The sequence below is a fragment of the Tachypleus tridentatus genome, chromosome 3, assembly GCF_004210375.1.
Source record: "Tachypleus tridentatus isolate NWPU-2018 chromosome 3, ASM421037v1, whole genome shotgun sequence".
Lineage (NCBI taxonomy): Eukaryota > Metazoa > Arthropoda > Merostomata > Xiphosura > Limulidae > Tachypleus > Tachypleus tridentatus.
This window is the reverse complement of record NC_134827.1, coordinates 89,782,558-89,796,444: the sequence shown is the minus strand read 5'-3', so window position 1 is coordinate 89,796,444 and position 13,887 is coordinate 89,782,558. Positions and strand designations below refer to the sequence as shown.

Sequence of the window (13,887 nt, the reverse complement as noted above, 5' to 3'; positions counted from 1 at the left end):
ATAAATAAAATCTTAATTCATGAGAATTATTTAAATTAGTGATATTGGGTTGAGGAATAATTCGTGAGCGTTTTTTCAAGTTAAAAAAATATATTCATAAATGAAACGCTTTTGCAAAATATTTCATGTCATTTGGTAGATAATTTTTTGCTCTAATAGATGGTGTGTTAGATTTTCATATGTCTTTAATTTTTGTTTTCATTTTCAGCTCATTAAATGGAATGTCAAGTGGACAAAATCAAGCATTTTCGACACCATCTGCTTTTCGCATTTAATTTCTTGCAATTTCGTTTAAAACAATGCATACTATAAACCTAGGTATTACATGAAATAAAGTATCATAATAAATGTTTTGGGTGTAATGTGTTCATGCATTGAAGTATTGTATAGTCTTGCATGTAATGCTTGAATGAAATTATTTAAAAACGCTCACGAATTATTCCTCAACCTAATACTTTATATTGTCATACCAGTTACCACATGTTAAGAATTTAGTTATTCATTTTTTTGTTGCTATTTGCTCTAGCCTAATTTTTCAGTGAAAGCCAAGGCAACTAGTCACCACCATCCATCACCAACTCTTGGTCTACTATTTTACCAATGAATAGTGGGATTGACTAAACATTAAAACACCTCCACAGTTAAAAGATTTCAAGTCAAGCATCCTAATCACCTGACTGTGCTGGACTGCCAGCATTATTAAGCAGAATATTATTACACATTGTATATAAAGGATGCATAAGAAATTGGGAATTTAAAAGCACCCCATACCTGAAAGGGGTGGGCATGTTTGGTGTGACAGGGATTTGAATCCATAACCTTCAGATTACAAGTCAAGTGCCATAACCACTTGGCTATGCCAAGTCTATTCTATTTGGATCAATGCATTTTGGCTTTTGTGACTTACGTTTCAAGAAGCCAAGCATGATGTGATGTGGCACTGGGTTTTATATAGGTTAGATTATGTACGTTCCAACAGCAATATAATCAGAACTTGTTTTAATTTAGTTTTGTTTGATGTTGTTCATGTGTGTCTGTAATTGTCTTTCTTTAAAAAATATCTGTAATTGATAAAATTATATATAATTGTTCTTGAAACTGACCAGTTAAATGTGGTAAGGAGCAACTACAGTTGTTGTGAAGGGCTGTTTTGAAAAAGCACAAATGTAATGGGTGTGTGTATGGGAGTATGGAGATACTTTGTGATTTGAGAGTCTCATGTTTGATTTCATTTGCTACTATATTACTTCATTGTGTCTTTGTTATTGCAATGCAAATGAGGTTCTCTTCCTCTGTCGTTAAATTTGAACTCCTCACAAGAGGAAAGTTGTAGTACCTCCCCAACAATTCCCTGGTTACTTAAATATTAATTAAAGTAGAAATTTATTGTTTTTGTTTACAGGTTGATTTTTGCATATGGTTTGAAAAACAATTTTGTTTCCAACAATGAAAGAAGTATTCACCTAATTTTTAGCCTTATTGTTTTCCTGTAGCTGAAACTAATAAAAAAAAACAAAAAACAACAACAACAATAAAAACTGTTGTTTTTTCAAGGATGTTAGTGCTACTTATTAATGCATGAGTACAAATGTATTTTTAAGACTATGTTTTACATACTAGTTAAAATATCTAATATATTAGAGAAGTAAAATATTTTATGTAATTTGGTTTAAGATGCTACTATGAAATGAAATGACTACTCTTATGCACTTGGCCTATGAAGGGTTAGATCTGTAATTGATTAAAACTTGTATGGAAAATTCTTAGACCAGTATTTGTATTTACAATTTTTGATGTGTTAAATATACAACTATATATCTTTTATTCAGGCCTGCTAATTTCACATAAATACCATATAATTAGGTATTAATTTGTCTAATTTGTCCATCAATTTTAGAAAAGTCATGCTTCCAGAAGGAACAAGAATAAATGATACAGAGGTAACACTACCTAGTATGGAAATGAATAAAGAAGACATACTGCCTTCAGATGCCATTGATGATTGTACAGAAGAAGTAGTTGTGATCGATGATGATGAAACTGCTGCAACTGATCACAAGGCTGCTCATAGTATAATTGTGGATGATGAAATACCACCATCAAAAAAGCTAAGAAAAGAAAGTGATGAATTTTTCAAAGCCAATTTTGACATTGCCAAAGCTATTGAAACATTGCTAGACAACTTAAGATTTCAGGCACAGGTGGAGAAAGGATTGAAAGGCCAGTTGGAAAGAATGAATATTCTTGAAAGTAAGTATTAGCAACCCTTATTCTTCTGTGCAATATGGCATTTCATTTTTGTTGCAACAAAAATTACTTTGTATTTAGACTTGCACAGAACATACACGATTTGAAAAGAGCAACAACAACAACAAAAACTTGGGTTTTACTTCATAATTACTATAAGAGTAGTCATTAGTAAAGAATGTTGCAATTTTAGTAAGTTTCCTAAGAAAATATGATTGGAAGTTAGTTACACCTTACAGATTAACTTATTTCTTTAGGAGTTCCAGTTTACTAGACCTTGATATACATGAATACTTATTACAAGTGTTGTACCCTAGTGCCATTGCATTATATTAGAGTTTGTCAGAATTATTATGTGCAGTTAATATATTTACACATTGAAATTCTACTTGTTTCCCATTAAAAGTTCACAGTAATCATACTGTTTGTTTAGGCTCTGTGCTGCACCATAAATGATGGGGAAGAGGCTGTAAATTCATACAGTGTTGTTATAGGAAAACAAAGAAATTACAGTGGAGCGCCATTAAGCCGCGGACCAGTAAACCGCGAAATCGCTTAAGCCGCTGTAGCAAGTCTTGTGAGCGAGGATTATCGCGCTAATTTAAGAACGTGTAAAAACGCGGCTTACGAATTTAATCCTGGCTTTATAACTTCAAGGGGATATTTAAAAAGGATTTGCTTTAATTTGGGAAATAAATAAAATATATTACAATAGAAATCGACCGTTAATCTACCTTATCCGCTCTCTATGTCACAGGCCGCCATTGTTACCGAATCACACCTCTCTAAACATTAAAGTTAATCCGCGGTAAATCCGTGAAAAAAGTGATCAATAATTAAAGTATTATTTTTAATTCGATAATCCGATATTTTTATGGAATTGTATAAATATTGGCCACAAATCCAAAAGAAATCACTTTAGTTTCTGAATTAATAGTGAGCATATCATATTGACAAATTCCTACCCCATGAGTATCAAACGTAAATATGCATCGAAAGAATACGAAACGGCGAAACTCGCGCTAAAGTTAGTAGAGAGTTAGGCATACCTGAGTCTACATTGCGTGGGTGGATTAAAGATGAGAATAAATTAAGAGCATTTATTGATGAACTTGATGAGGGTGGTTTGAAACGCAAGAGAGCTAGAACAGTACAAGATCCTGAGTTAGACAAGGCAACGTTCAATGCATTTTGTGAAGCCAGAAACAATGGAATTCCCATATCTGGACCAGTTATTCAAGCACAAGCAGAGAAACTACACAAGGAACTTCATGGCCCAAAAGACGAAATTTTACAATAAAAAGGTTTATTTTGATTGTAATCTTTATATTATTAATAAATCTTAATCAAAATTGTGTTGTATATTTTATTTATTAAAAAGTGGAAAAGCGAACCATCGCAATGCATTGGTCGTTTGTGTTAAAACGGCACTTGTCAATTGTATCTGAATAGTCTATACATTAATATTATAATGATCACGCAATGGCCCGGATGAGGCTTTTCGGCGGAGCTGTTGGCGACTTCGGCTTTTCAGTCACAAAGGTTTAAGTCGCTGTTAAGCAGGTTGACACCTCCCAAATACCTCAGCTTAACAGTCCTCCACTGTATATGTATACATAATTTTATTGTTTTTATTGATCCTTAGCTTTTCAACTCTGAAACAAGGTTTAACAGTTTCGTGATGGGTCATGGGTCATAATGAATTTGTTTACTTGCATTAAAATTTTATTTAACTATTGTTTTATGAATTTATATCAGTAAGTTTGGAATCAAAAGGTAGATTATAATTCAGACTTTAAAATTATATGAGTTAACTTCTTAACTTAAAAGTAAATATTAAAAGAACACACCTAAATATAGACTTTTAGTGAATCATGTCATATGTTGAATTCAACACTTTTTAAAATTAGATGTTTTTGATGTCAATATGTGTTCTGTTGTTTTATACAAATTGTAAGAACTCTGATTACTAATATTAACAAGCTAGAATATAAAATAAGAACCTTGAATCTTTTTATTTTGCTGAGGCATGGTTTATGTACTGAATTAAATAAATAGGGTGGCCTGTTCAACTCCATTTTTTGAAACAATTTCTTATATTCACTTACTTCAATATATGGCATGAATAACCAACCTTCAGCTTAGATTGTCCCATAGTGATCTCAGCCATTTTAATCTGTGAAAAAGCTACAATTTTCTTTCAAACCAAGATTTCAAGAAAAGTGTGTTTTTAGTCTGCTCTATGTTTAATATTATTTTAAACCTACATATATCTTAGTTACTAGGCTTAAAAAATTATAGTTGAATTCTGTGGTATTATTATATGTATTTATGATTTTTAGTTATTCAGCTATACCTGTAAAACCAAAAAAACATTTTGTTTGATGTCTTCCATGTGAGAAATTTTAAAATGCTCAGCAACCTGTGTCCAGCAGCAATCGAGTAGAAAGATCATAACTAGAAGAGATAATTGTTTGCTTTACTTTTTGATTTATTATTCTATATTTTAAGAAAAATATGTTTTTTTATTTATTTCTAAATAGTAAAATCTATATAATCTATATAGTAATCTATATAATGTATAATAATTAAAATGTGACTGTGTATTACAAAAGTTTAGTCCAGTAAAACACAGAGAAGACTAAAGGTTAATTTTACATTATTCAATTCCTAACTTGAATGCACATGCTCTCTGCCAATGCAAGTTACGTAATGTTAGCTAGGCATGACTGGAAGGTCAATATGATAAAAATAATATACGTATGTGTGTATATATTTATATTCTAGTTAGCTTTTAGGAGATCGTTGTTTGTTTTGCTTCTTTATTTAGTATGTACAATCAATAAAAATTTGTGTCAAGGATTTAATATATGAATTAAGCTAAATATAGTTTTGTTTATAGTCTTAAAATACTGATTTGTAAACCATACATTAGGTTTGTCATAGTCATAGGGACTTGCTACAGAAAATGGATTATTCACCTCAAGAGATAGTCATGGAACCAAAGGATAAGTTTAATTAATCATGACTTATCTCAATCTGATAATGCCTTGTGTTTTTGGAGCATGCCAGTGCCAGTTTAGCTTATTTGAATATTGAAAACATACTTCATTGAAAACAAATTAAATATTATTCCATTTAAAAAAAAAAATTAACTTAAGTAAAAATCTAATTCTGGTGATTCTTTTTGTATTAAATATACTTTATTTTGGTAACTGCTTTTTGATGCAAGAGTTCATTGATGTTTAGTTTAAAGAAAAAAAAACTTGTTGGAAGAACAGATTATGAGTAAGTCATCACTAGTGGTAATTTAATTGACAAGATGTAATTGGGACAGTGAATTTGTATTTAAGCCTTTATTTCATAGCTTGCTGGTTATGTGCTTAAATGCTTAACATTTGAAAGTTAAGCATAACAGAAGTAGTAGTTCTTAAGTTGCAAGATTAACTACTAAAAATAGTGATGTAGTGAATAAATGTGAAATGGTAAATATGTATAATAAAATTAATGTTGGAGGTAACATTTAACTTTTTGGGAATATTTCTTTTTGGTTTGTTTGTAATTGATCATTCATTGTATATGATGTTGAGCCTCATGGGGAAATGCAAAATTATGAGTTAGGTTTAGTTTTTGTCACATAGCTGTATATGACTTATATTTATTTTTCAGAGTGGTATTTTCTATCTGTAAAATTTGTAATTTGAATATAAATTTTACTTTGAAACAAAAGAGTTGCTCAACTATATTAATTCTCATAAGACTTGTTTTTTTATTCAACAGTTGGCTAAGCAAGTTATTACAGCTTATGTATTCTAAATAAAGGCAGCAAAAATATTTTGAAATATTACTTTTGTGGCATTGAATAATCTTAATTTTTCTTGAGATGGGATTCTTTTAATAAAGTGTTACTTTGTGTACTCTTTACCCTATATACCTGTAAATAAAAAAAAAAAAAAAATGTGTGGGCTATAGCACTTGTAAGGTAGCATTAAGGACATTTTAAAGTGTTTTCTGAGTACCTTCTAACCATTAATATTCTGCTTTATAGCAAACTGCAAGGAAATTGATGATCTATATGATGGAATGGAGAAAGACTTCAAAGGATTATTAGATAATGAAGAGTAAGGAAATATTGCTTAGCATATTTTACTTACATGGTTTAAGAGCTGTGAAAAATATTGCTTTTTTGTACATAATCATTTTTTCACTTCTGTCTTAGAAGTTAAGTATATTTATCTCTTATGTATTTCTTGCTTTAAAGTTTTGTTTGTAGATGTATATAAAAATAAACTACAGAATGTACAGGATACCTTCAATATTATTTCCAACAGTCTTGGTAATAGTATATTGAAAATTAAATCTGAAAAGTAAGTACACTGGTTGAATGAACCAAAACAGAAATTCATTTTTAACTACCTGAAAATACTTCTGAAGCATTTTACAAGCTGTTATTTTTCTGCATGTACATGTACTTTGTTCCCTTTAACAAATCTTGTGAAGATATAAATACTTTCTTAAAACTTGTAGTATGAAGACTACAATAAGCAAAAGATGATTAAGGACCTATAGTGAAAAGGTTAAGAATTTTCCCAAAAGAACTAATGACAGATCCTTTCCTTTTGTTTAATGGTTTATTATTATGGGGCTACAGCTCCAGTTGCCCACTTTTAACACATTGGCTCCCAAGACTATTTTGCTAGTACTTTGCAGAGTGCTGCTACTCATTTTACAATTACTTTTTGTAGGAAGAGTGTATGGGTAACCATTGTGTCCCAGTCAATAAATGGCCCTTTGAGAAAGAAAATAGAGCACAACTCACCAGAGAATTGTGTGGGTCTTGCTGGAAGAGTATCATGACCCACCTGTAGGTCATGTGAGAGCTAATGTGTTAATTTGTCCCTGATTATAAACAAAACCTTTTTTGAATTTACTCATGTTGGAGGTAATATTATCTTAAAAATGTTACTGTAGGTAAGCTTTGGAAATAAGGTTATTTTTCTAAGAGTAAATGTTGTTGAATAATTGCATGTAGATTAACAAAATGAAATAAATTACTCGTGAAATAATCTAATGAAAAATACACAAGAATACTTTATTCACATTTTTCAGAAAATTTACATTTCTAGAAATGTAAATGCTTAATATTGTTGAATGTTGCATAATTTGCAGCTGTGCAATAGGATAATAATGTTTTGTTTATTTTGTTTTTTTCTTTTGGGTAGATGTAAAAATTTACAGGCACTCTATATAAGCTGCACTTAGCAACATTGGATATTCTGAAGCAAATAACACAGGTTTATGTGTGATCTTCTGTAAGTTGTTAGTATAGCATGGTTAATATTCAAGATTGGTAATGCAATTTTTGCATAAACTTTTACTAAATTGAATGATATGTGTGTGATTTATTGCATTTAAAAATTTCATAGCTTATGTGACTTGTTTTTTTCTTTTCCAGACCTGAAGAAGAAGAGGAACTTGATTTTTATGATACATTTTCAAAGTTGCCAATATATGGTGCACCTGAAAGTAAGATAATCATTCCAAGGGCTCCGTCCACTTCTCCAGGGTTGATGCAGCTCTCGTCACCAAGTTCATTTACCATAAATTCACACAAAATAGCAGCTACCACCATTCACCAGGTGTTCACATCTCAAGGTAATTTTTGATTATTTTAATTTGTTTCATAAGTACTTTCTACATTTGATTGAAGTTATAACGTGAATAAGCTTGTTCTGACACCTCATAATATTTTTTATTTTTAATCTACCAAAGCATTTGAAACTATTAAAAAATTAATTTACTGTAAGTAAAAATCTGTAAAATTAATTTACATGCTAATTATAAAATAATGATGAGAGCATCTGGAACGCGACCAACCAGGAAGTAAATGTGCAATGACAGGTATTAGTAGAGAAGATACAATGTGAACAGGTGTCTTCTACTTGATAAATGGAAAAGTACAAGTTTTATTCCTTTATTTCAAAAAGAAGCATTTAAACCAACAATTAAAATTTGTTTTTGTTGTCTTGCTATCTGGTCATGGTTATGACTTCTCAACTCTAAAGATTTTATAGAGAAGAAACTGTGTGTTTTGTGATCTAACTGCTTCCTCCATACAGCCAAAGCAAGCAATACACATTCTTTACATTACTATTTCAAATTATTTAAAATAATTTCTCACTCCAACAAACAAAAGTAAATATTTCCTTAGTTTAAGGTCTGCTTTGAAAGTCAAAGCTGTGTTTCTACCTGTATTAGGTCAAATAATAAACACAAGTTTCATTTTACAATAAAAAGTGAACTGCTGCTAAATATATTATTGAGATCAGTGTCTTTAGTGTGTGGGTATTTTTTCTTGTCTTGTATATGTGTATGATGTTTGAAGTGAAATTTAATTTAGATCTTACTTTTATGCTTTAGTTAGTTATGTATTATTTTCTGAAATAATGCATAATAATATTTGAAAATTAATAATTTTTCATAATTATTGTAAATTTTTGTCTTGCTGAAGAAGTCTTTCTTGACAAGGCAAGTCAAAATTATGTTGCTGAGGCTAAAACCATCTCTGTTGATGATAACACTGTATAGTCCCATGGATGTGTGTTGGTTGTTGTGATTAATAAAAGAATTGCAAAGGAAAATGAAATGTGAAAAACAAACTTTTTTGAAAAAGTTAAGACTTGAAATTACACATGGAACCCAAAGAAGATATTTTTAGGGTTATTCAGCAAAGAGATGAGAGAGAGAGAGAGAGATGTATATATTGAAATCTCTTTATTTTAGAAATTTTATTGTGTCATATGTTGATGATAATGGCTAGAGAAAACGTATATTAAAATATAAACATTTACCTTAAAATTTTTATATTCATTTAGTAGGTTTCAGAATTATGCAAGTGCAATGTAAAAACTGTTAAGATAAAAATTGCATTTTTATGCTTAGCATGAAAATCACCTTGTTGGTGAAACATTCAGTCCAAGTGCAAATAACTTCCTTAAATAATGAATTCTTATTACAGTTGGTAGAAAATATCAAAATAAAATTATTTTGCTGAAACTGCATGCAGTTTCTTTGTTTTCTGTGCATGGAATAATGTATTTCTCTTCTAGTTCAAACTTTATTCCCATAGGACATACATTGACAAGCTTTGAATATTTAATTGCTCTTGTTGCATAGTTAGAAAGTCAGAACAATTGTGATAGTTATAAGAACTTGTCTGCTTTTGCATAATATTCTATATTCTTTGATGCATTATTTAATTGAGTGAAAATTATTTAATGCATTATTCCCATTAGTATAAATTAAAAAAAGTATTAAAGCATCATCAGGTGTTTTTATATTTATTTGTTATTTATTGTTATAAAGAAATAGGAAAATCTTTAGGTCAATTAAGGTTAGATTAGATAAAATGAATAATAACAATATGATAAAACTGTTTCACGAGGCATGCAAGCAATGACTTGTGAGTTCAATAGCATAAAGTGAGCTGCACACATTGTTATGTGTTTTTAGCTACTTAGGATAGATTAATGTAGTTTTCTGCTACAACTTGAAGTCATTCTACAAAGAAAAATGGGGTAATTTAGATTTAGGTTAATAAAATTTTGAATGCAAGTCTACAAAATATGATGACATGCACTTTGACCCCTATCTGTATAAAAAGGGTTAATAAGATTTATCTTGTCTCCAGCTGTTAAATAAATTGGTCTTTCATGCTTAATTGGTGTTAAACACAATAGCTCATTTGTTTTATAATATTTTAAAGAGTAGATGTACTTCTTCTTTTCATATCTTTTTCTTTTCTTCCAAAAATCTTTCAGAGGAAAGATATTTATTACAGGAAAAAATTAATGCAGTGTTTTTTGTTTACTGGTAATTTGTTATCTGAAGTTACTAACAGTGATTTTGTGTATTTAAGTCTCTATTTATTATCTGTTTAACGTATGATGTCATATTCCATTGTTGTTGTTTTTTCTCGCCTTTAAAGGAAATTTGTTATCTGTGATATCTTCATCTGGAAACCAGAGTAAACATCCCATAGCTATATCACCAGCTCAGGTAAAGTACTTCTCTCTCTCTCTTTCTCTTTTTTTTCAGTGAGTTTAAATGAAAGGCAAGTAATCAATATAATCAAAAACAGAATAAAACATTTTTTGGGCAAGGTGTATAATTCATAATGTCAGAAGTAAATTATGATATCTGTGTTAAGTTTCTTGGTAAGTTCAACATGCTTTCACTTTTCCAAGGTATAGCACAAAAGTCTGTTGTTTCCCTTAGTTTTGTACCTGACAAGAAAAAAAAAAACTTACCAGGTTATATAATATTTTTTACTTTTTCACATTTGTTTTTATCAGTCTAGAATTTTATTATACTATGAATTTGTGCAATATTTCAAAAGGATGTCATTTTTACAAGTGGTCTTGCATGCCTATCCCTTGGATAAATTTAATTTGCACTTTCATTGAAATAATTTAGAAGCTTGAGCAGTCTTTTTCTTCCTACAGGAGTGGCAATAGTTGCAACAGAGCAGTAAATAATTGTTAATTGATGTACAGTAACATGACATATCTACAGTCATAGTTTGCAGTTATCTCCTCAATATTGATGTATTAAGATTTTTTAGGTAGACATTACCTTTTGAAGAAAAACAGTACAAAACAAGGTAACAGTTTATTAATTAAAAATATGTGCAACTTGACTAATTTTTTTGGGTAGCAAATTTTATATCCAGTTTTGTCTTTGGTGAAAACCCACCAGATCTTGTGAAGTCTACAACTAAAAGCGAATTCTCAGTCCGTAATGGGTTTTTTTCTAAAAGCACTTTTAATGCTTATTAATATCTTATCTTTTATGGAAGTTTTGCAGGTTATTATAGAGACTGCATTCCTATTTCTTTTTTCTCTTGCAAACATGGAAAACATTCATAAACTTCATGTTATTTACAATCTTTGGTTTGTAGGATTTTGTCATGGAGTGAGTTTTGTCCAAAGTCACCACATGACACTAAATACTGTAGTAAGGATTTAGGGTTTATTCTATAACATTTTAATTTTTTAGTATATGTTAAAGTATGAATTGGGTTTGCTTTTACACTTTTAAATTAGCGTGCCAAGTTTGCTCTGGATAACTCCTTTAGGAGGAGATGTGTCCTGAGACAGAAAATCTACCTTCATAGTGGGTGAGTTACCACACTGGTAATTATCCAGTGTATACTGCACATATGAAGAATCTCTGTCTTACATTTATACTTGACAGTGCCTTGTTTTGTATGGTAGATCTGGATAATTATTTAGTTAACCTTGTGTTAATGTGTTGGTGCTTTGCAGGTGAAACTATACATATCAGCTTTCTCAATGTATCTTCAAAAATTTTTTTAATAATAATAAAAATTACAAGTATTTTGTACACAAAGAATAAGATTTTTTAATTATTTATTTAAAAGATTTTTCCAAATTGTTTAACCAGTTGTACTTGGAGTTTGACTAGTTTGAGTAGGTGATTTTCATGTTAAGATTAGAATTTTTGTCATCTTACAGTTTTCAATTTCATCTGCATAATCCCTAGAACCATCTATATTAATTAATATCAAAAGTTTTTTAAGGTAAATATTTATATTTTTTACTTTTCATTTTCTGTACCATGTCACTAACTTGTTAGACCTTTTAAGTATGCATTTAAAAATGTAAATAAACATAATTATTTCAGTCATTTCTCAAATATTGAATAGTATTTTTACTATTATTTGTAACTTTTATAAGTGCAAACTGAATTTTATTACTAAATATTTTCATTAGTGTAAATATGAAAATAACAGGCATCTGAGTATAAATTTAAGTTTTTTGTAATTAAAGCTTCATCAGGAGTTATTGATCACTCACAACTTAATAATGTAGTTGCAACTTGAATGTAACATCGTCATCATCATTTAATCAAATATTCAATACATATGTCTGATATTATGTTTAATATGATCTTAACCTTTCAAACATTCTCAAATTCATTGCTTTATTTTTATTAATGTAAATATGATGATTTACATCTCCAGAGTGTATTTATTTACTCTTTATATTCTTATCTCCTTTTATATTTAATTTCTACAAACTCCCACAATATTGTCTCTCACCAAAACATCTTTCATTTAATACCAGAAGTCATAATCTGAGCTTGACAATAATAGAAAAAACATCTTATGTAATTTTATTTATTATTCTAAAGTATAATGCTTCAAAAACTGATAAAGTATTAAAACAAATAGGCCTAACATTTGAGACCAAAATTACATTATTTATAGATGTTTTTTTCCTCAACAGTTCTCTTGATTTATACATTGTGAATTTAAAACCTGAGGTGTGTAAAACTAGCATTTGATCAATCATATCTCCCACAAATTAATGCCCAAGACCTTTTGTTCAAAACAAAAATTCGTTAGTTCAGCTAAAATATGAAATACAGAAAACAATGTTTATAGGACTTTTAAGGTTATAAAAAATTATATATTAGAATGAGCATGATTTAATTATAATGAAAATTTAAACCATAATTATATGATGAGGGTTAAATTGGACAGTTGCAACCTTTTTATACAGTTATTTTCAAAATTTAATTAACCCTTTTGCACATTTGCACATCTTAGGTATTTACACTATAACTTTTGATACAGTATGTGTATCTTCACAAAATTTGGCAGACTTGGTAAATATTACAAGTTTTTTGTGTACACAAGCAATAAAATTTTGTAATGAAATACCTATACTAAAGATTTGCTTGTGAATATATTGGATATTCTAGGTTTCTAGTCTAAGTAAGAAGTGATTTCCAAACATCTGAAATATTTTTTGGTTGTGTTTTAGTGGACTAGTATTTTGTAAAATATGGTCAGATATAGTTATAATACACATGTATATGCATTATTACTACTTGCAAAGATGTACCTAAACTTAATTTACTTAAAATGTGGAACAGTAAATAAAGAAGTAGTGTAAACAATTATCTTAAAGTTACAACCTATGTACTCACTGCAACTTGTGGGTTCCTAAGCCTCATAAAATTTTGCGTGTAGAGGATGTGAAATGAAATTTTTTTTAGATTTTATATGTCCATTTCAGTAACCAAAAAGACGTACTTCTCAATATCGATACATTATAATTCTACCATAATTTATCAAGCTAAGTAATTAAGCTGTATTTTGGTCTAAATAAATATGAAAATTTTTGAACAGACTAAAGACTCTTCAAACTAACTTGAAGTTTTGTATGTGAATGAGGAGATGATGTTGTAATACCTAGAATGTCCCCCAGTGGTTTTCTCACCATTTTTGAGATTTTGATTATTCATATATCATAAATAAAGTAACTATAGTAAAGGAATATTCTCGAAAATAGAAAGAGTTGAGCAAAGCTAGTACCCTTGATTCAGTACGTAAGTGATCTCTCAGAAAATAGAAAAGACAGGACATTTTTATTCTATATTCTACCTTGTCAGTGTTGGTAACTTGAGTTTATAATTTGTATGAAACTGTAGATTTGGTATCTGGACATCAAACATAATTTCAACCAGTACTCAGTTGAACATCCTCTCAGTGTGGATTCCTCTACGTGGTGAGGGGACCTCCCAGGGAAGGTTCTGTTTTTTCAGTTTACC

The 13,887-nt window shown here is 29.5% G+C and overlaps 1 protein-coding gene across 14 annotated transcripts in view; it reads left to right on the top strand.

Annotated features, from left to right (window-relative positions):
- Nucleotides 1-13,887, top strand: part of egg (SET domain bifurcated histone lysine methyltransferase eggless) — a 196,199-nt gene that overhangs the window by 61,955 nt on the left and 120,357 nt on the right. For 13 of the 14 annotated variants that reach the window (XM_076495536.1, XM_076495545.1, XM_076495537.1 and 10 more), the window contains 4 exons: nt 1,898-2,250; nt 6,296-6,368; nt 7,703-7,902; nt 10,235-10,305. In XM_076495536.1, the coding sequence (XP_076351651.1) occupies nt 1,898-2,250; nt 6,296-6,368; nt 7,703-7,902; nt 10,235-10,305 (697 nt within the window). Of the gene's footprint in view, nt 1-1,897; nt 2,251-3,236; nt 3,552-6,295; nt 6,369-7,702; nt 7,903-10,234; nt 10,306-13,887 lie in introns of those variants that run through there. The other variant, XM_076495549.1, reaches the window with a different exon arrangement.